The 21851-nt window shown below is 45.3% G+C and overlaps 1 protein-coding gene across 6 annotated transcripts in view; it reads right to left on the reverse strand.

Moving 5' to 3' along the window:
- The window catches only part of PDE1B (phosphodiesterase 1B), a 164571-nt gene that overhangs the window by 33583 nt on the left and 109137 nt on the right, over positions 1-21851 (reverse strand). For all 6 annotated transcript variants that reach the window (XM_060272137.1, XM_060272138.1, XM_035101300.2 and 3 more), the window contains one exon: positions 595-708. In XM_060272137.1, coding sequence (XP_060128120.1) covers positions 595-708 — 114 coding nt within the window. The remainder of the gene's footprint in view (positions 1-594; positions 709-21851) is intronic.

The raw sequence follows: 21851 nt of genomic DNA on the forward strand, positions 1-21851 counted from the left end.
GGCTGCAAGGAGATGGGTTGAATAGGGGGTACAGCAGCAGCAGCAGCAATGGAGAATTCTTAGAGGAGGCCTTGACACCCAACCATTCCCTTCCTGGTGCATCACTGGAAGGCCTGATCCTGCAAGAGGGCAAGCACTCTGCCTCCTCAATAGGGCTTCTCTTTGGCTTCACTGCCATCTTTTATTCTTGTAGCCCAGGAGATTAGCTTGGGGGAGATGGTGAGTTCTGTGGCATAGGGAAAGTTTGGGCACAGGGCAAAGAGTGGGGCCCAAGGATAGTGTGCTTTTTAGAGTCAGTACTAGAGGGAGTCATAACTCTTCCTGGTCCCAGCATGTACTGGAGTCTACAGGGAACTGCCTCTCCTCAGGAGGTCTCATCTGACTCGGGATCAGGTCCCAACACTACTGAACTGCTTCCGACAGCATGCAAAACACCAGCCCCGACACCATCTTGAAAACACCCACCTGAGCTTCTGAAACAGTCTCCCTAGACTTGCAGGTTCTGCAGTTAAACCAGTGGCTAGCTCAGTGCTTATTTCTGGGTCCTCTCTGAAAAAAGGGGTCAGGCAAGACACACGAGCCCCACAGCCTCACCTGGTCTCATCAATGTAGACAGCTTCCAGCAACGAAGCAGTATATTCCAAGTTCTTCTTCAGCTCCACAAGATTCACTTCTCCCGTCTCCAACTGTTTCACCATGTACCGCAGCCTGGAGGGGGAAATGGGAACACAGGGAAGGTGGAAATGAGTAAGGGGGAGCAGAACCTTGCAGGGCTCTCTGGGTCATCCATCAAAGGGCACCTCACTCCCATCATTACTTTGTGAGGGACCCGCCAGGGAGAAATGGAGCAAATAGCATTTACACCAGTGAAATTGCTCAAATGCTGTGATAATGTGGTGGCTGGATTGGGCAGATATGTGTCCAAACCCCAGTCCACAAAAAGGAAACTGAAAAATGAGTTATAATCAAAAACAGCCCAATGAGGACTGAGCATGCTCAGTAGGCATGGAATGCTGAATGGTTACCATATTAAGCGGGTAGGGAGAAGAAAACTAGCAGGAGAAGGGATGGAACAGAGTGATTGGAACCCTGAACAGAATAACGCCACACTGGACCACTCTGTTGCAGTGCCCCACTCATATACACAAGACCCAGTTTCCTGGCTTCTCTCTGTTGGTTGTGTTTCACCCTGATGCAAGGTGCCGATAGGGGGCTCTCCTATGCTGAAAGCTTGACAATGGCAAAATGGCATGTTAAGCAATGCACCTGGGCCATCTGCTCCCTTGATGGGGCACATCACTAGTTAATAACAAGCCATCAAGCTCAGCTGGGTGTGTGGTCCATAATGTTTCATTTCCGGTTAATCAGCCCTATTGTTCCGCTTGAAGGACATTAACGTAAAAACATGAACACTTCAGGAGAGCCAAATGAGTAGAGATCATTACAGCGTAATTATCCTTTTAATGAAATGGTAAAAACCACACACACACACACACACACACACACACACACACACACACACACACAAACTTCTTTGGCGATCACTCGTAGCTGAGTTTCTTCAAAGCCCATGACACCTTTGGTAAAGGCTGTTCTCCAACTGGAGCGCTCGCAGGCTAGTGTTTCCCAGTTGTCAGTGTTTATACTACATTTTTTTAAGATTTGCCTTGAGACAGTCTTTAAACCTCTTTTGTTGACCACCAGCATTACGCTTTCCATTTTTAAGTTTGGAATAGAGTAGTTGCTTTGGAAGACGATCATCAGGCATCCACACAACACACACACACACACACACACACACACACACATACACACACACACACAGACACACGTTGTTTCCTGTGGAGCAAAACTACCTGTTAAGAAAAACGCAAGCCTGCTGCCAAAACTAGCAGATCCCTGCTGAATCATAGAATTGTAGAGTTGGAAGGAACCCCAAGGATCATCCAGTGCAGCCAACTGGTTGGCCATGATCCACAGGTTGATCCCCTTATGCTAGCGTTCGATCACGAGCTCATTTTCCTTCATGGGGGAAAAAAGAGCTTCCGGCTCTGCCCTTCATTCACGCACGATCGCAAAGACGGAAGAAGAAGTAATCACTGTTAGCATATTTAGTACCCAGTTAGCTCAACAACTTTGGGTTCCCCCCCCTAAAAAAAAGCTCAACAACTTTGGGTTCCCCACCCCCCAAAATGGGTAGATCACTGCTAGTTTGTTTTTGTTTTTCAGGGAATAGATCGCAGTCTCTTGGAAGTTGGATGTCCCTGATCTAGTCCAGCCCCCTGCAATGCAGTAATCTCAGCTAAAGCATCTATGGCAGGTGGCCATACAATCTCTGCTTAAAAACCACCAAGGAAGGAGAGTCTACAACCTCCTGAGGCAGATGGTTCCGCTGTCAAACAGCTCTTACTACCAGAAAGTTCTTCCTGATGTTTAGTCAGAATCTCCCTTCTTGTAACTTGAAGCCATTGGTTCACATCCTATCCTCTGGAGCAGGAGAAAACAAGTTTACTCCATCTTCCATTTGACAACCCTTGAGATATTTGAAGATGGCTATCTTCTCTTCTCCCAGTCTCCTCTTTTCCAGGATAAACATACCCAGCTCCTTCAACCACTCCTCATAAGTCTTGGTTTCCATACGCTTGATTATCTTGGTTTCCCTCCTCTGCACACATTCCAGCTTGTCAATATCCTTCTTAAATTGTGGTCAGGTGTGGGCTGACCAAGGCAGAATAGGGTGGTACTATTACTTCCCTTGATCTGGACACTAGACTTCTGTTGATGCAACCTAGAATGAGTTCTCTCCTTCCATAAGACACAGTTCTGTGGTCCACCAACACCTAGAAGACCCCCACATTGGCTGCCTCTGCCATCCTGCACTTCTCTACCCAGGGAAGCCAAGGATGTGATGTGGGGGAAATTGAAGCAACTTGCAACACGATGAGTCAGAACAAGAAAGGGATCTCAACAAGGGCTTTCCATTTTTGATGGCAGTCCTAGGTTTCTCCAAACATGCCATTCTGCCCTCAAAGAATAACTCTTTGCCACAACTGCTGAATAAGAAATTGTTTCCCTTTTCCTGTGTTTCTTTTCTTGCTAAGTTTTCAGAGGTAATATAAGGCAACTGGCTGACCTCTTCTTTGTTTGACTGATTGCTGGAGGTTGATGTTTCAACAATGGGAGATAATGAGAGGAGATAGGTCTTCTGATAGCTAAGAATCTCTCTGGAGTGTTTGGGGAGTCACCTATTAGGAGCTTGGAGCATGGAAATAAGTGGGGTATGAAAACAAACATGCACAAAGCTGAGAGAGTTGAATGTTTCCAGCCGAGGTTAACTGAAATTGTGCGAGCAAATGGGGGTGGCTTTAAAAATAGGTACTCTATGTCCCCGTTTTTTAAAAAATCTGTGCTTTTAACTTTAGGAACACAGTGGGTTTCAGTTTAGTTCAATTGATATAGGGGTTCTATTCCCTTTTCTTTTATGCTTTTAGGTTTTATTTTGTATTTAAATTGTTTTTAAACCTATTTATTGCAAGCCACCCAGAAAACTATGCAATAGGATGGCATATAGCAGTCATAAATGAATATGGGGTTATATCAAATGTTGGTCCTGCCCAGCGTTGACCCACTGGCAGGGCCGGCCCACCCATGAGGCAACGTGAGGTGACTGCCTCAGGTGGCAGGATCCACAGGGGCAGCAGATCCTGATGTAGATCTTTCTCCCCGCCCCCCTTGTTCCTGGTATAGATATTCCCTGGTGAGGAGGTAGGCGCCATTTTGTGGTCAACCTCAGATGCCAAAATGCCAATTCCTGTCCACTGGAATTGATGGTAAACTTAGGCCTGTTAATTTCAATGGGTCTACTCTGAGTGGAACTTAGTTTGCAACAGGAGACCAGGATTCACAAGTTATTCTCTAGGTGTCTGCAGCTTGATGTAGGAATGCCCGTTTGCCTCCACTTAACATGTTCTGCTTGTACATCACCATAATCAGTGCATCAATTAAAAAATAAAGCCAATATTGGAAAGACGTGGTGAAGGGAGCATGGGGGAGAAGCTGCAGCAGGGGCTCACTTCACAGGTGACCTTGAACAGCTGCTTTTCTGTTTTGTTTGTGGATATATCTCTTTTAACAGCTGTTATTGAGCCTCTCTTTGAAAATAGTGCAATCCTATGCACATCTACTCAGGAGGAAGCCCTACTGAAGTCACTGGGGATTTACACCCACGCTGTGGGTTAAACCACTGAGCCTAGTGCTTGTCGATCAGAAGGTCGGCGGTTCGAATCCCCACAACGGGGTGAGCTCCCGTTGCTCGGTCCCTGCTCCTGCCAACCTAGCAGTTCGAAAGCATGCCAAAAGTGCAAGTAGATAAATAGTTCAAGTAGATAAACCTTCTCTGGCGGGAAGGTAAACGGCGTTTCTGTGTGCTGCTCTGTTTCGTCACATGACCTGGCCACATGACCTGGAAGCTCTACGCCGGCTCCCTCAGCCAATAACGCGAGATAAGCGCCACAACCCCAGAGTCGGTCACGACTGGACCTAATGGTCAGGGGTCCCTTTACCTTTTTAAGAATGTATAACACTGGAGCCTATAGGTGTTGATTCCATATCCTATCATAGCTGCCAAGTTATCCCTTTTTTTAAGGGATTTTCCCTTATGCTGAATAGGCTTCCTCGCGAGAAAAGGGAAAACTTGGCAGCTATGTATCCTATTCAGGCACCAATTTGTTTGTGAAGATCTGTGCTCATTTACTGTCATTCTTGAATCCCTTCTTACCTTACTGAGAAAAAAATTGATAGAGAGGGCTAGGTTTCGAACGGCTAGTGACAACAGATACAATCGCGGGAATTACCACCATTCATTACTGATTTATTTGCCTCCTTTTATGAAGAAGTGTCTCAAAGTGACTTTTAAAGTGAGAATAGGAATAACAAGAAACAATAAAACCAAATTTAAAAAGAATAAAGCCAGAACTTAAAATGCTCATCCTTATATATAGATTTATCCACCACACTAAAGGTGCTGTGGTCTAAACCACAAAGCCTAGGGCTTGCTGAAGATCAGCGGTTCGAATCCCCACGACAGGGTGAGCTCCTGTTGCTCTGTCCCAGCTCCTGCCAACCTAGCAGTTCCAAAGCATGCCAAAAGTGCAAGTAGATAAATAGGTACCACTCTGGCGGGAAGGTAAACGGTGCTTCTGTGCGTTCTGGCATTCATCACAGTCCTCTGTGCACCAGCAGTGGTTTAGTCCTGCTGGCCACATGACCCGGAAAACTGTCTGTGGACAAACGCCGGATCCCTCAGCCTGAAAGCGAAATGAGCGCCGCAACCCAATGCTGTAGTTGCTTTTGACTGGACTTAACCATCCAGGGGTCCTTTACTTTTACCTTTTACCTTACAAAAGGAATGAGCATTTTAAAAAGAGGCCACAGACCTAATAAATCACCCTCCAAATTAAGAGTCAAAGGCCTGGGTAAAAAAAAAGGTACCGTATTTGCCTGGTGCATAAAACAGGCAATGATGGCACCAGGCATAACTCCTGGGGAGAGCACTTTCGCCTAATGTGCAGCTCAAACCCATGACCCTGAGATTAAGAGTCTCATGCTCTATTTGGTGGTTAAATGCTCAGGCCAAAAGGCACTCAAGTGGCGCTGTGGTCTAAACCACAGAGCCTAGAGCTTGCCGATCGGAAGTTTGAATCCCCATGACAGGGCGAGCTCCTGTTGCTCGGTCCCAGCTCCTGCCAACCTAGCAGTTCGAAAGCACGTCAAAGTGCAAGTAGATAAATAGGTACCACTCTGGTGGGAAGGTAAACAGCATTTCCGTGCACTGCTCTGGTTTCGCCGGCAGCGGCTTAGTCATGCTAGCCACATGACCCGGAAAAACAGTCTGCGGACAAATGCCGGCTCCCTCAACCAGTAAAGCGAGATGAGTGCTGCAACCCCAGAGTCGTTCACAACTGGACTTAACTATCAGGGGTTATTTACCTTTACCTTTTTATGCTCAGACCATCTTGCTCTGCTCAGCAATCCATCTGCTGCGCCCTGTGTCAGCTGGGTGAAGGCTGAAGGTTCCGTGAAAATGTGAAAAGCAGCCTCACAGCTACCAATGCCAAGTTGTCATGTTTATCCACCACCCCACACTCTGCATCACTTGGCTCAGCAAAGCCCAAGAAGAGAAAGCAGCTATGGCCAAGGAAACCAAAGCTCCCTCCAACTTCACACCCAGAAGCAAGAGAAATAGTCCACTGGGCCTGAGTCCAACAACCTGATTCTCTAGTTCCTGTGCATGGCTCACACAGTCCAGTTGAACATTATGATGCTATGCTTTGGGGTGGGTTGGGGTGACCCAGCCACCTGCCTACCAGAAGGCATGGAAAATGTCAGAGGTTTCTTTGCAGTCCCGAAGATCAACCCAAACCTTCCTCCTATTGATATGCACAAGTGCAGTGGCTTGAAAGGGCAGAAGGAGGCAACCTGCTTTGTGATCTCACAAATAAATCAACCACTTCCTGTTGCTGACATGTGCAAGTATGGTGGCTCAAAAGGACCACAAAAGTTGCCACAAGGGAGCTGACCCTGCATCTAGGGATGAGTCAGCTGACACACCACATCCTCCACAAATTGGGTCTACTAGGGCCAAAATTTTAAGCAAAGTGGACTATAGTTGCTTCTGGGGCCCCTCCGGGATGAGGATCCCTGAAGCTGAAGCTTCATTAGTTTCCTGGTAGATCCACCCCTGTGGGAAATTAAGCATTCCTTGATGCGAAAATGTCTTAAACATTTTATGTTGTTTTACTTCATTTATCTGTCAAGCCAAAATGGCTTTTGAGCTGATTACCAGTAAAACTATGAAATAAACTATAAAATCCATATATCGTTACAATACACAAAAACAATTCCATCACATCACTAGAGCATCAGAGCATCAAGACACCGTTAATTAAAATATACAAGGAAAGAAGCCGCAGATTAGTATCCCTGCACTAAGTCATGGCTTGGTTTTGCTGTTTTTCTGCAGGACAGATTGGATAAGTGCCGGTATACATTATCAACTGTTCATGGTCACTTTGCAAATTGCAAACATTCTCACCAATATCTTTGGAATTTGTATAAGCATCTTGCTTTATAATTTCCCCTTGGGGGAAAAAGAAGAAAAAGAAAGAGCATGGATATTAAAGCAGTTTAAAAACAAAACAGTAAGGTCAGAGGTTCTAAGGTATGTCACTCAGAGAAGGTAAAAGGCAATGTATAGTAATGGGGAACTGTAAAGGTAAAGGTAAAGGGACCCCTGACCATTAGGTCCAGTGGTGACTGACTCTGGGGTTGCAGTGCTCATCTCGTGTTATTGGCCGAGGGAGCTGGCGTACAGCTTCTAGGTCATGTGGCCAGCATGACAAAGCCGCTTCTGGTGAACCAGAGCAGCACACAGAAACGCCGTTTACCTTCCCACTGTAGCAGTATCTATTTATCTACTTGGACTTTGACGTGCTTTCGAACTGCTAGGTGGGCAGGAGCTGGGACCGAGCAATGGGAGCTCACCCCGTCACATGGATTCGAACCGCCAACCTTCTGATAAGCAAGCCCTAGGCTCTGTGGTTTAACCCACAGCGCCACCTGCGTCCAAATGGGGAACTGTACTGACCATTAAAATAAAATCATTACACTTTATTAAATCTGAAGAATATACAGTCATTACAACAAATAATTAAATGCATACACACAGTGAATTTATATTTTTACACACACACACACACATACACACACACCACAGAGAGAAGCTATTCTAGTCATTGACATTGATGTTATATTTATTCTTCATAAATTCAATTAGAGGATTCCACTTTTCTTTAAAATTTTATCTTGTCTATCTTGTCTCAGTCCAATGAATTCTGTAAATTTATACATCATTTCTACCTTCAATTTTTTTTGCTAAGCATTCTTTCTCTGTTGGTGGTGACCTACTTTTTTATTTTATTTTCAGTAACTGGAATAGGTGGACTCAAAACAATAATAATCAATTGGACCAAGTTAGTAAACAATTAAAGGTACAGTGGTACCTCGCAAGACGAATGCCCTGCAAGACAAATTTTTCGCAAGATGAATGTGTCTTGCGATCTGATGGTGACTCGCAAGACGAATTCATTTTGCGAAAAATTCATCTTGCGAATCGCTGTTTTCCATAGGAATGCATTGAAATTTAATTAATGCATTCCTATGGGCAAAAAAGAAAGAAATTTCAATGCATTTCTATGGGAAACTGTGATTCGCAAGACGAATTTTTCGCAAAACGAATTGAACTCGCGGAACGAATTAAATTCGTCTTGCGAGGTACCACTGTATAGGAAAGCATAATGGATCAGTTTGATTTGCAGGTTAAGATTATACATGGATCATTTGCAATTCTTCATATGCTTTGGGCTTTATGTGTGTATTTTATCAATTTAATTTAAAACAGCCTTGCTTTATCGGCTTAGTTTTCACTGAGTTGGTGAATTAGGATCTGTGCTGAATTGCTTTGAATCAAATGTGAGTGCTCACATGGCCGAGAAACAGGTTTGCCACGTAAGATGGCCACACACACACACAGTGTGTGTGTAACATAAAAGTTATACACCATAAACATAACATTTTAACACATTTTTTTTAAAAAAAGGTTCTTTCGAACCTTGAGACCTCCTTCCTTCCCTCCATGGGTTCCAATTAAAAAATTTATTCCTGCATCTTTTACTGTAATCTATCTGTTATATAAACATAGTATCCCAAATCTATGTTACATTACAAGTGTGAATGCATTCCTGCCAATGATTTCAACTGTTTACAGTGATCTCTCAAATACATTAGAAAGTCAAAATACTTGGTCTTCCTGATTCTAAGATGGCAATCCTAACCCTATTTAACTGAGAGCAAGTCCTACAGAATTCAACAGAACTTGCTTCTGAGCAGGCATGGCTAGGATTGCAGCCTAGGTAGAATCATAGAATTAGCTGGCGTTTGGAAGAGACCCCAGGGGTCACCTGGGCCAACCCCTGCAATGCAGGTAAGAAACAGATCTTGGTCTGTTTAGTAGCCTACTATGTTTGTTTGTTACTGTTGTTTATTAAATAATCTAAGGATCTCAAGGTGGTGTACATGATTCTCCTCCCCATTTCCTCCTCCCAACAACCCTGTGAGGTACTGGTAGGTTAGTCTGAGAAATGGTTACCAGTTCAAGGTCATACCCAGTGAGCTTCATGGCTGAGTGAAGATTTGAACCTTGGTCTCTCAGGTCACAGTTCAACACTAACCATCGCACCAGGTTAGCATAGCATGGCAAAGGAAAAGGTAATCTAATTTCTGCCTCTCCAGTATTGAGCTAGACTTGCCATTTGTATCCAAGCTGCCTTTTGCATTCTGCAGTGGTTGTATGCTCTTCCCCCTCTTAAATAATCACACCTGTTTAAATCCTCTCCCACGCAGATGCAGAATTGCTTCAGGCTCCTTCAAGCTGAAGTCTTTCTTTGCGTGTCTTGTACGCCAACTCTTCCCCATTTCCTCTGCAGCAAAGACCTGGCTTGCATTTCACAAACAGGGGACCAGCTGGGCTTTTATTGCTTTCTTGAAAGGGCAGGTTGGTGCCCCGGCTGGCCAAGGGAATAGCAATTGCGCATAAAGAGCCACTTAGCCAATTCCCAGGCTGGCACTCCAAAGCAGAGAGATCTGTGCTGCAGGACAAGGGATCAGAGTCAAAAGAGAAGGAGAAGACAAAGCCATCTGCTTCTCAATGGTGTCGTTCCTTGCAGAGGCTAAGGAGTCTGCGCTCTCCTCCTTAACAAATGCATCCCAGAGGGGGGATTATTTTGCTTTGCACAGGCCTTGCACTTGTAATTTCCCTCCTTAAAATAAAAATGTCATTGCTGGCTGTTCTCCCACAGGAAAGGATTTACATGGCCCACAGATGCCATGGGAAGTTTCCAATGGCAAAGATGCTCAGATATGCTCAGTGGCGCTACTCAGCACCACCAATGCAATGCACTGTGCATGGGAGGTGGGGAGTAGGATTCAGGTGCTCCTGGGCATGTGGAGGGGAGTTTGCCTAGGGCCCCTCAACCATCTGTGCCTCCCCAGCAGTGTCCCCAAGCACAAACAAAGGGGAATGGTTTCAGTGGGATTTCACTCCAGCCCGCTGAGTTCCTACACTAGGAATCTGTTTGCTCTTATGGGCTTTGCTGCGGTGTTCTATTACCATGACAACCTGAGAGACTCAAGCTACTGAGCAGAGATGGACACATGTAGGGAGGAGGTCTCTCTCTGTGTGTGATGCAGTCTTCCAAAAATGCCCAAGGCTCCTAAAAGCCACCAGGACAGGAGATTACCCATTACCTAGCAGGTGACCTTTCTGCACAGGCACCCCTGGAAGGGCTTGTTCTCTACATCAAGCCTGCCTACAGCCCCGTGCCACTGCAGAAGGGGCGAGGGGAGGGTGTCTGAGCAAGGGCGCTTCCAGACTGTCACTACTTTGGGGTTGGATTCAGTTGCCTTCTGGCAAATTCAGCTTGGTCGTGGGGGAGTCTTGCACAAGAAGCCCACTTCCCCGAAAGATCAGACTTTATACATTAAGGGGAATGAACTGAGAAGTGTGGGATTGCACTCCTTTGGTACAACAGCAGCAGCAGCAGCAGCATCTACCTCCCAACGAAGAAATCAGAATGACTGTTCAATAAGCAACTGACATCACCTGACAACAGCCGCAAGGATGAATGCTCCATGGATAGGTCTTCTGCACAGGCTTCACTACCATTACAATCCACTTTTGGTCCAGTGAGTTAACAGCCTTGGCTCACAGCTCAGCAGTCCTCTCTGTGGCAAGGAAAGCCAGTGTAGCACAGTAGTCAGAAGGTCAGTCTGGGACTGGGATCCTCACTCAGCTATGATTCTCACCAGGTGACCCTGAGTAACCTTGCAGCCTGTCCTACCTCACAGGGTTGTTGTCAGGATAAAGCAGGCAGAGGGGGATACAGTGAGAGGAAGGGTAGGGTTTTTTATATAAAAAAAGAATATAAAAATCTATTTTTTTTTAAAGAAATGAGATAGTATGAATGTCAGCACTTAATGTTTGTAAGGTGGCTATATTTCACCTCCACTGTTGGAGGCAGTATGCCTCTGTTGGAGGCAGTATGCCTCACCAGTTGCTGGGAATGACAAGTGCTGTTGAGCTCCGGTTCCACTTACTTGTAGGCTTCTCACAGGCATCTGGTTGGTCATTGTAAGAACAGAGTAGATGGGACTACTTTGGCCTGATCTAGCAGGGCTCTTTTTACATTCTTAGAATGCACATTCTTATTGCCTGGGATATGACTTCCAAGTCTCACACACACGCCTGGAAGAGACTGGGGCTGAAGATGTTAACCCTGTCTGGTTTAGGAACCCTGGGATTCTGCTGGATTTGGAAGAGCTGGCTGGGATTTCTGAATTGTGTTGAGAATATGCTGTATCTGCAAATGGTCCCGAGGTTCACTCCTCAGCATCACTAAAGTAGGGCTGAGAAAGACTCCTGCCTGAAGCCCTGGAGAGGCCCTGCTGATCAGGGATAGGCAATTCTGAACTAGATAGACTAACAATCCGAGTCATTCTAAAACAGTTCCATATGCTCCTTTGTCTAGGAGCTTCGAAGACGTTCCTGCATACATCAGTGTCACACTGCAGCATTTCAAAGACTTTCTTTCCACTTCACAGATCCAGATGGCTCTGAGTCAGGGCAATGTTGGGGGGGGGGAGATGCATTTTCCTGGCCAGCTACAAGGCTGAGAAATGACTGAGGAGCCCCCTAATGCCATTGCAGGCCCTTGAGCGTGTTAACCAGCACCTGGCAATTGGATTTGGGACTGCAAATTCAATTACAGAGCCCAGGCTCATGCATTTGAGCAATTACTGCTGCCTCCGGTCGAGTCACATGAATCCTGGAAGCAAGTCATGCGGAAGAACGTGAAGGGATGGAAAACCAGTGATATCACCCTGCATGTAGCATCACCCATTAGGAGTGAAGCAGTCAGCATAGCCAATGGTCAGCGATGATGAGAGTTGAGGTCAAACACCACCTGGATAGCAGAACATTGTCTGCTCCAGCCTAATGAGTAGCCTTGGGCCAAGGGCCTCTTTCAGCCTAATCTCCCTCACAGGATTGTTGTAAAGATAAGTCAGGTGGAAGGGAGAACAACGTATGCTGGCCTGAGTTCTCTAGCTAAATGGGCAGGATGGAGATGGTGATAATATAGGCATAAGTGGGCTGAAGCCATCCCCAAATAGTATGGGATCTCAAAGAGATCTGTTTTGACAAGTCTCCAACCATGTGGGGATGCAGGCTTGCAATCTATGGCTGAAACTTAACATGAACCCTCAGGGCCTACTTTTGTTGCTAGTGAAAGATAACTATCAATCCCTCTGGAGCAAGACCATAGTGAATAAAATGCTGAGTATAGGCCTCAATCCATCCAGCCTTATGTCACGTGATCTTAATACAGCAAAGACCCTTATTAAACAGAGGATTATAGATATAGAAAGACGGAAGGATTTGAGTAAAGTACCTCACTTTCTAATTGAGGAGGAAAGGAAATACTTGGCCCGCCCAGCCAGATATTTATTCCACCTGGAAATACCCTCTCATAGAAGAGCATTCACTTTGGCCCGTAACTGCATAATGCCTTCAGCAGTTCTCCACGGATCCCCTTATGTGAGAGATGCTGCCTGTGCGGATCAGGAGAAGTGGAATCTATCAGCCATATACTTTTGCGATGCTGCTTCTACGAGGAGGTGCGAGGCGAGCTTATCCACACTATACTGGCAGAGCTACCTGGACACTCGGATAATTTCTATATAGAGTGGCTTCTTTCCGACGCTAACTCTAATGTGTCAGCGAAGGTAGCCAAATTCTGTGCTAGTCATGAAAATTCGGTCTAATCTAATTTGCAGTGTCCAAATATCTTCAGAACATCTTCAGGACTAGCTAAAGAGGACCCAGTGTTAATAATTGCTGTACTCTACCTCCCTAAGTAGTAACACTCATTTTAATCAGTTTTCTTTTAAACAATTGTTAAAACCTATATTTATTGCCTATTTTTAGATTATTACTGTTTTTCTTTTATTGTTTTATGTTTAGGGAAAGCTTTTTAAAAGCCCTGTTTAGGGAAGCTTTTAATGTTTGATTGATTTCTGTATTTTAATATTTTGTTGGAAGCCGCCCAGAGTGGCTGGGGGAACCCGGCCAGATGGGCGGGGTATAAATAATAAATTATTATTATTATTATTATTATTATTATTATTATTATTATTATTATTGCATATTTATGTGTGCTGGTCAAGAACCGTAATAAATCAATCAATCAATCAATCAATCATGGGGGATAATAAAGCAGCAAATGTTTTGCTCTGTGAGAACAAAGGGAAGCCCTGAGCTCTGTATAATGAACAGGGTTTTAATTAAGCAAGCTGATAAAACATTAGAAAATAAAGACTGCACTGGAGAAAGGGGGAGATGGCCCATGAATTTCGTGGAGAGTCTTTCCTAACACAAAAGCAGGCAAAAGAGGAAGCCTGCCACGTACTATGGACAGCAACCCTCCAACAATGGCTAATTGCCAATTTTATATAACAAACCAGGGGTAGGGGGGGTTCCTTGACTTACAACTTTCTGCTATTTGTAGGGGGAGGGCTGCATATGGGAGCTGGCATCTGACAACATCAGGAGGACCAAAAGTTCCCCATCCCTCTTATAAGCCACTGTGCTAGGTGCTGTACATGTTTTAAGGTGCCTCCAGACATTCAGTATTTTGTGGAAGGGATTGAAGTAGTATCCAAGCTTCAGGTTTGTGTATTTAAAGTGGATTAAATAAGGCTGTCAATTGATAAGGCTATCAGGGCTCATCCAGACCTCCTTTTGTCCATGTTTCTAAGACAAAGCCTGCACTTTAAAGCTCTGTGTCCGAGCTCCTCCCGCCCCAACCAGCGCTTACCTCAAGAAAACCCACCCTTTACTGCTGAATCAGAGCCAATGGCAATTCACAGAAAACCTTAAATGTCACACACACAAAGCCCAATTCAGCATTACTGTAAAGAGTAGGTTTCACTTGGGAAAGTGGTAGGGCAAAAAGCAAAACAATGCTTGGACACAGACAGGGAAAGCATGCATCTGTGCCTAGAAAGTGTGGGGCAAAAGGTGTGTGTGGATGAGCCCTCTGTGACTACTAGCCTCAATGGCTATGCTCTGCCCCCAAGGGCAGAAGCAGCAATGCTTCCGAATCCCAGCTGCTGGAAACTGGAGGAGGGGAGAGGGCTGCTCTTGCACTCACGACCTGCTTGCAGGTTTCCAACAGGTATCTGGTTGGCCACTGTGAGAACAGAATGCAGGACTAGATCATACCTGCCAAGTTCCTGTCTGAGAAATAAGGGATTGGACCGGAAATAGCAGACCGGAAGTAGCGCTGCCGCCATTTTGGAACTGGGCGGAGCATGCTCAGAAGTGACTTTTGATGCTGCTCTGCCCAGTTCCAAAATGGCCGCCACGCCAGAAGTCGCACTGCAGCCATTTTGGAACTGGGCGGAGCAGCATCAAAAGTTGTTTCTGAGCATGCTCCGCCAAGTTCCAAAATGGCCGCCGCGCCAGAATAAACCGGGGGAAAACAAAAAAATCCGTTTTTTCAGCTAGGAACAGCTGGAAAAACGGGGGTTTCCCGGGGAATACGGGAGACTTGGCAGCTATGGACTAGATGGGCCACTGGCTGGATCCAAGAGGTTATTCATATACTCTTATGATTAAAGGGCTCTTGTGCAACAAAAAGCAACAGGGAAGTGCACTGGAAAGTGTAGGAGGAACAACTGAATAACACCCCACAAGCAAATCAGGATAAACGCTCATTGTGGCATAGCTGCCCCTTAAACAAATCAGAACAAATGCTCAATGAAAACCAGACATAGTCTACCTCCATGTAAGCTACATGCAAACGAATCAGAATGAATGCTCAAAAACAGGTTGCTCAGAGGAGCCCCTGCCTTCAACTGTGTCCAGTTCTGGGCACCACAGTTCAAGAAGGATACTGACAAGCTGGAACGTGTCCAGAGGAGGGCAACGAAAATGGTCAAAGGCCTGAAAAAGATGCCTTATGAGGAACGGCTTAGGGAGCTGGGTATGTTTAGCCTGGAGAAGAGAAGGTTAAGGGGTGATATGATAGCCATGTTCAAATATATAAAAGGATGTCATATAGAGGAGGGAGAAAGGTTGTTTTCTGCTGCTCCAGAGAAGCGGACACGGAGCAATGGATTCAAACTACAAGAAAGAAGATTCCACCTAAACATTAGGAAGAACTTCCTGACAGTGAGAGCTGTTCGGCAGTGGAATTTGCTACCAAGGAGTGTGGTGGAGTCTCCTCCTTTGGAGGTCTTTAAGCAGAGCTTGACAGGCATATGTCAAGAATGCTTTGATGGTGTTTCCTGCTCGGCAGGGGGTTGGACTGGATGGCCCTTGTGGTCTCTTCCAACTCTACGATTCTATGATTCTAACTTGCACTTCATCTAACACAGCAGCTGGTGCTTCACAGTAAGAAGAATAAGTAATAATACACATTATAATGTGTGGTCCAGCACCAGTTCTACATCCAAGGCACAGCAAAGCTCATGACAACTTGGATTACGGCATCACACATTCTATCAGCCTCTGTTTTATGTGAATAATCATCACCTTGGCTAGGCCGGTGAGGGGGATTGGGCGATGTCGCCCAGAGCAGACTTTCCGGTTCCACTGCCTCATGATTGATTCATTGGCCAGAGCATCTCCCTCGCCGGCTGTCAAGCCAGCCTCCCATCCTGAGCAATTTACACAGCAAGGCTGTAATCTGGGCCCACTATCTTTTCAATTAACCAGGAAAGGTGGAAGGCAAGCTGCGATGCCACTGAAGGATGGGGTGGGGGTGGGGGGACAAGAAACAGAATGGGTGTTTAAAGTGCTTCGGAGCCAACAGCAAGGGCAAAGTCAAGGAGACATTAGTCTGAGATGTGCTGCACGTAGAAGATGCTCTCCCAAAGCACAGCCCACCCAGTTCCTTCCCATTTCATCCCAGAGGATCAGGAGTGGGCAGGGGATTCTGTTTGAGCATGATCTGTGGCAGGGAGCACATGTTGTTGACAGTAGGTGGAGGCAGAGCCCAAAGGGGGTACAGCACACACACCCTCTACCGCCTCTGCTCTCTCTTTCTCTCTGTCACCCATTTTCCCCTTCTTTCTACTACTATGAAATTAGGCCAGAGGTAGGGAACCTGTGGCCCTTCAAATGTTGGTGGAACTTCAGCTCCCATTATCCCTGACTACTGGTCATGTTGGCTGGGGCTAATGGGAGCTGGAGTCCCACAGTATCTCTGGAGGTCCATAGGTTCCTCATTCTGGCATTTCAGAAAGCAACAAAGAAGTCTGTTGTGGGCTGTGATGCTGCACACATTTACCTGGAGTAAATGTGACCCCATCTGACTCAATGGGGCTTACATGTGGGCAGATATGCATAAGATCGCACTGTCAGCACACTCTCAGAAGGCAGAGAGTGAGTTAGGCTGCAATCCTACACCTGCCTACTTGGGAGTAAGTCCCATTGAATCTGTAGAATTGTACTGCATGTAACTTTGGATTAGTATGGTGATTTCAGGAGATCCTAAGAAAGCTGGGAGTACCCTTATACTAGTTCTTGTAATCTTTAAACCACTATGTAAGACAAGTCATTATCATCATCATCATCATCTTCAGCCCACTCTGGAAGTGGAAATTGAGAGAGAGAATAATTTGCCTTTGGCCACCTCATAAGCTCATGGCAGAGGTGAGACGCAAATCAGGGACTCCAGGTTTTGTAGCTTACTCTCTAAGGCCAATAATCTCTTACTAAGATTGCTGGCATTAGCTTTCTTGTGGCCAGGGCCAGACTCCTTCCATGTGTCCATGTAGAATCAGTAGGTGTTATGCAAAAGTATGCAAATGTGATGGGCTTGCACAAACAAAACACATCTTACAGAATTCAGCTCCTCTTAACAGTGGGTGAGTGTTTTGGAGCCACAGAAATATTCAATCATTCACCTTATTTTGTTTATTGGGAATAAACAGAAGAAAATCCTTTCCTGGGCTTGAGTCCGACCCTCCGCTGCAAGCTTCTGAGCATTAATTAATTGTAGATAAATTTTGTATATGAAGTATCAGTCCTTCATTCTGCTTAAAAACACAATCTTATACAACTAGGATTCTAGTGACATTAAAGTGGTACTTAAAGCCATCACCTTAATGGCCCTATAATCATACTAAATTATCATATAAAGCAACTATGCTTTATAGGTATCATTTCAAAAAGAAAAGGCATATCCTTGCCCCCCCCCCAAAGCTTACCGTCTAAAATTTCAAGTGAGGGAGGGTAGTCGACAGAGTCAAGTGTTATGGGCAAAGAAGTGTGTAAACACAGTTACATGTACCAAGGATTGATTTCTATAACAGGTGAGGATTAATATCTTTGAAGGAAAAAAAGGATTTTCAGGAGTGATTTCAAGGGCAAGAGAATAGGCGTTCTGAAAGAGAGCTGCGGGCATCAGAGGCGGCTTAATTAGAGCAGGGGGGTTAGTCTGACTTCGCTATCGCTCCTCTCTTGAGGGTGTGAGGGTGTGTGAGTAAGAGGCAGCAACAGAGAATGCACAAGGTGCATTTCCAGAACCAATGACTCCACACAACACCAGGACCAGAGAGGATGGGCGCACAGGGGATCTTCAGAAATTGCAGAAGGTGCGGCTGGCAAGACAGCCTCCACTTTCTGAAATTGGCTGTTCTGTGCAGGAGGTCCAGGAGCACCCCCACCCTCTTTTGAATCTGGCCACCCTAAAGTTTTTGGAAGCCCCAGCAGAACACCGTTGTCTTGCAGCTTGTCCACAGCTCCCAAAAGAGAATAGAGTTCCCGGTAATTGCACAAATTAAAGTGCTATTTCCCTTGACTGCACAATTCTTTCACATAGCAAAAGATCAGCAACTTCCACAAGGTGCAGGAAACATTTAGTCAGCCCAATTTCTAATACGCTTCCTCCCCAGGGGATTTGGGTTCGTAACAACACCTGGAACACCCACCATCCAGAAAACCAATTAAAAGGAATAAAGGAAATACACAGTGCATCCCAATGCATGTTTACTCGGAGGTAAGTTGAAGGCCAGCCCATGAGGCTAACCACAAAATGGCACTCCTCTCCAGGAAGGAAGGAGTGAGTGAAGGTCTACACTGGGAACAGAGGGGAGAGAATCCATCAACCTTACATGAACATTGAAGTGGGAATCAAAGGCCATCATGGGAGGAAAATCATACCAGGTGAGTGCAGAGCCCAGAAGACCACAGTGGGCAGCCTCTGTCATTTCCTCCCTAGTGCTGAGAGGGGACCAGCAGCACATCCTATTTGCCAAGAAGTCACTATAGAGGTGGTATTGGGTTGACTGACAAGGAGACGGCAGGTCTAGCCTCTAAGGAGAGCACTGCAGCTGTCACTGCCATCATGGCGGCATTCATTGGAGGCCAGATCTGCTGCCCCTATGGATCCTGCCACTCGAGGGTGGCACCTCACCTTGCCTCATCGGTGGGGCCAGCCCTAGGTAAACCCCACAAAGGGGCTCAATGGGGCTGGCTCACAGTTCAAGTGTATAGGATTGCAGCTTCTATGATTCTTAAGTGTCATACTTTGATGCCATAAAGGACATAAGCACTGAGTAGGGAGAGATCTAAAGTCTAGCATAAGATTGTTGCTGTTGTTTAGTCGTGTCCGACTCTTCGTGACCCCATGGACCATAGCACGCCAGGCACTCCTGTCTTCCACTGCCTCCCGCAGTTTGGTCAGACTCAGGTTGGTAGCTTCGAGAACACTGTCCAACCATCTCATCCTCTGTCGTCCCCTTCTCCTTGTGCCCTCCATCTTTCCCAACATCAGGGTCTTTTCCAGGGAGTCTTCTCTTCTCATGAGGTGGCCAAACTATTGGAGCCTCAGCTTCACGATCTGTCCTTCCAGGGAGCACTCAGGGCTGATTTCTTTAAGAATGGATAGGTTTGATCTTCTTGCAGTCCATGGGACTCTCAAAAGTCTCCTCCAGCACCATAATTCAAAAGCATTGATTCTTCGGCGATCAGCCTTCTTTATGGTCCAGCTCTCACTTCCATACATCACTACTGGGAAAACCATAGCTTTAACTATATGGATCTTTGTCGGCAAGATGATGCCTCTGCTTTTTAAGATGCTGTCTAGGTTTGTCATTGCTTTTCTCCCAAGAAGCAGGCGTCTTTTAATTTTGTGACTGCTGTCACCATCTGCAGTGATCATGGAGCCCAAGAAATGTAAAATCTCTCACTGCCTCCTTTTCTTCCCCTTCTATTTGCCAGGAGGTGATGGGACCAGTGGCCATGATCTTGGTTTTTTTGATGTTGAGCTTCAGACCATATTTTGCGCTCTCCTCTTTCACCTTCATTTAAAGGTTCTTTAATTCCTCCTCACTTTCTGCCATCAAGGTTGTGTCATCAGCATATCTGAGGTTGTTGATATTTCTTCCAGCAATCTTAATTCCGGCTTGGGATTCATCCAGTCTAGCCTTTCGCATGATGAATTCTGCACATAAGTTAAATAAGCAGGGAGACAATATACAGCCTTGTCATACTCCTTTCCCAATTTTGAACCAATCAGTTATTCCATGTCCAGTTCTAACTGTAACTTCTTGTCCCACATAGAGATTTCTCAGGAGACAGATGAGATGATCAGGCACTCCCATTTCTTTAAGAACTTGCCATAGTTTGCTGTGGTCGACACAGTCAAAGGCTTTTGCGTAGTCAATGAAGCAGAAGTAGACGTTTTTCTGGAACTCTCTAGCTTTCTCCATAATCCAGTGCTGTTTGCAATTTGGTCTCTGGTTCCTCTGCCCCTTTGAAATCCAGCTTGCACTTCTGGGAGTTCTTGGTCCACATACTGCTGAAGCCTGCCTTGTAGAATTTTAAGCATAAGATAGCTTCAAGCAATTAGGAAATGACTGTAGCTCAGGGGTAGAGTGTCAGCTTTGCACGAAGTTCAGGGGGGGCTTTTAATGTTTAATAGATTGTTGTGTTTTATTCTTCTGTTGGAAGCCGCCCAGAGTGGCTGGGGAGACCCGGCCAGATGGGCGGGGTATAAATAATAAATTATTATTATTATTATTATTATTATTATTATTATTATTATTATTATTATTATTATCCCAGGTTCAATCCCCAGAATCTCCAGATAGGGCTGTCAAAAACCCTGGAATAGTCACTGCCAATGCATGCTTGTTTGGAATCTCTGTATTTCAAGGCAGTTGTGGAACAAGCAAAGGTGGATGGGTGGTTATTGAAATATACTCGGAGTCGCATAGTCATTTCATGCTCTTTATTGCAGCTCATAGAACAGAAGTTAAGTTTTCCCCAAACCTCAGGCTTTATATACATTATTTACACAATGGGTTCTGTATGATTGGCTGATTCTGCTTCCCTCCTTGAGCCTGATTGGGCTGCTCCTGCAGGCCAATCAGTTTTGCATTCTAGGATCCTACCTGCCTATTGTTCTAGGGCCCAAGCTTAGTACATTACAGTTATCATCCTTTTTATCTTCTGGAAATCATTTTAGGGTCAGATGGCAAGCAAAATACTGTGCCAGATCTATGAATGATCCAATATGGCAATTCTCCTCATGTTCTTATCACTGTATTCCAGAGTACAAGAAACATAGTTCTACTGTTTGTATATGAGAATTTATAGCAAAGCATGGCTTTGTATCAGCTGAGCCAAGGCTGTTTTTATGGCTGTCTCCGTATTGTTTATATATTGCTCAGTGAATTTATTACTTGGTTTATTACAATGGCTTAAAATATTGCTGTGCATAGCTGTGAGTGTGTGGTGTTTTTTGTTTTTTGGTTTGTTTTTGAAAGACAGCAAACATAAAAAATAAAGGCTATTCTCAAGCCCCTTCCACACAGTAGGAGTTTTGCTGGATCTGGCCAGTAGCCCATCTAGTCCAGACATCCATGGGAAGACCACAAAAGCAAAACCAGGGTGCAAGAGCTCTCTCGCCTCCTACAAGTTCCAGCAACTGACGGGGGAGGTAAAACGAAGCCATCCTGGCTACTAGCCATTCATAGCCTTACCCTCCATGAGTTTCTCTAATCTTCTTTCAAAGCCAGCTGGCCATCATTGCCTCTTGTGTGAACAAATTCAATCATTTAACTATGTGCTACCGGTATTTGAAGAAGGGTTTCCTTTTATCTGCCCTGAATCTTTCAACATTCAGCTTCACTAGATGTCCACCAATTCTAGTGCTATATAACTAAAGACAAGGAGACCCAACTGCCCAGATCAGATGACATTTACTGTCCAGATACTGATTAGTAGAGGGTGGGGAGACAACCGATTAAGAAAAACTCGGCCACGTATCAGAAGTAGCAAAGAGCACCCACATTTGTTATTTTGATAAATGATGTACTGCTAGGGAGGGAAGTGCTTGCTGTATCATGCATTAAAATGAACGTGGGCAGCTGCAGCATGTGAAGTGGCAAGTGGTGGCCTAGAGAAGACTCCGCGTTCATGTGCATGCATCAAAACACATGTGCACTGGAGGACTTAAGAGGAGTGCATGCCTGCCCCACATGGAGACTCAACTTCCAGAGACGGTACATTCTAGTAAGCAGATGAACAACCCTAGTGAAGCATCAAGTGGTCATCACTACTGTAATAAAAAAAATTAAGGATATATATATTGTGAGGGACAAGGGATACAGGGAAGTCCCTCCCATCTTAAGTTCCAGCCCATCACCAAGCGCTGGAGAGAGTA

This window comes from Zootoca vivipara, chromosome 2 (genome assembly GCF_963506605.1).
Source record: "Zootoca vivipara chromosome 2, rZooViv1.1, whole genome shotgun sequence".
NCBI lineage: Eukaryota > Metazoa > Chordata > Lepidosauria > Squamata > Lacertidae > Zootoca > Zootoca vivipara.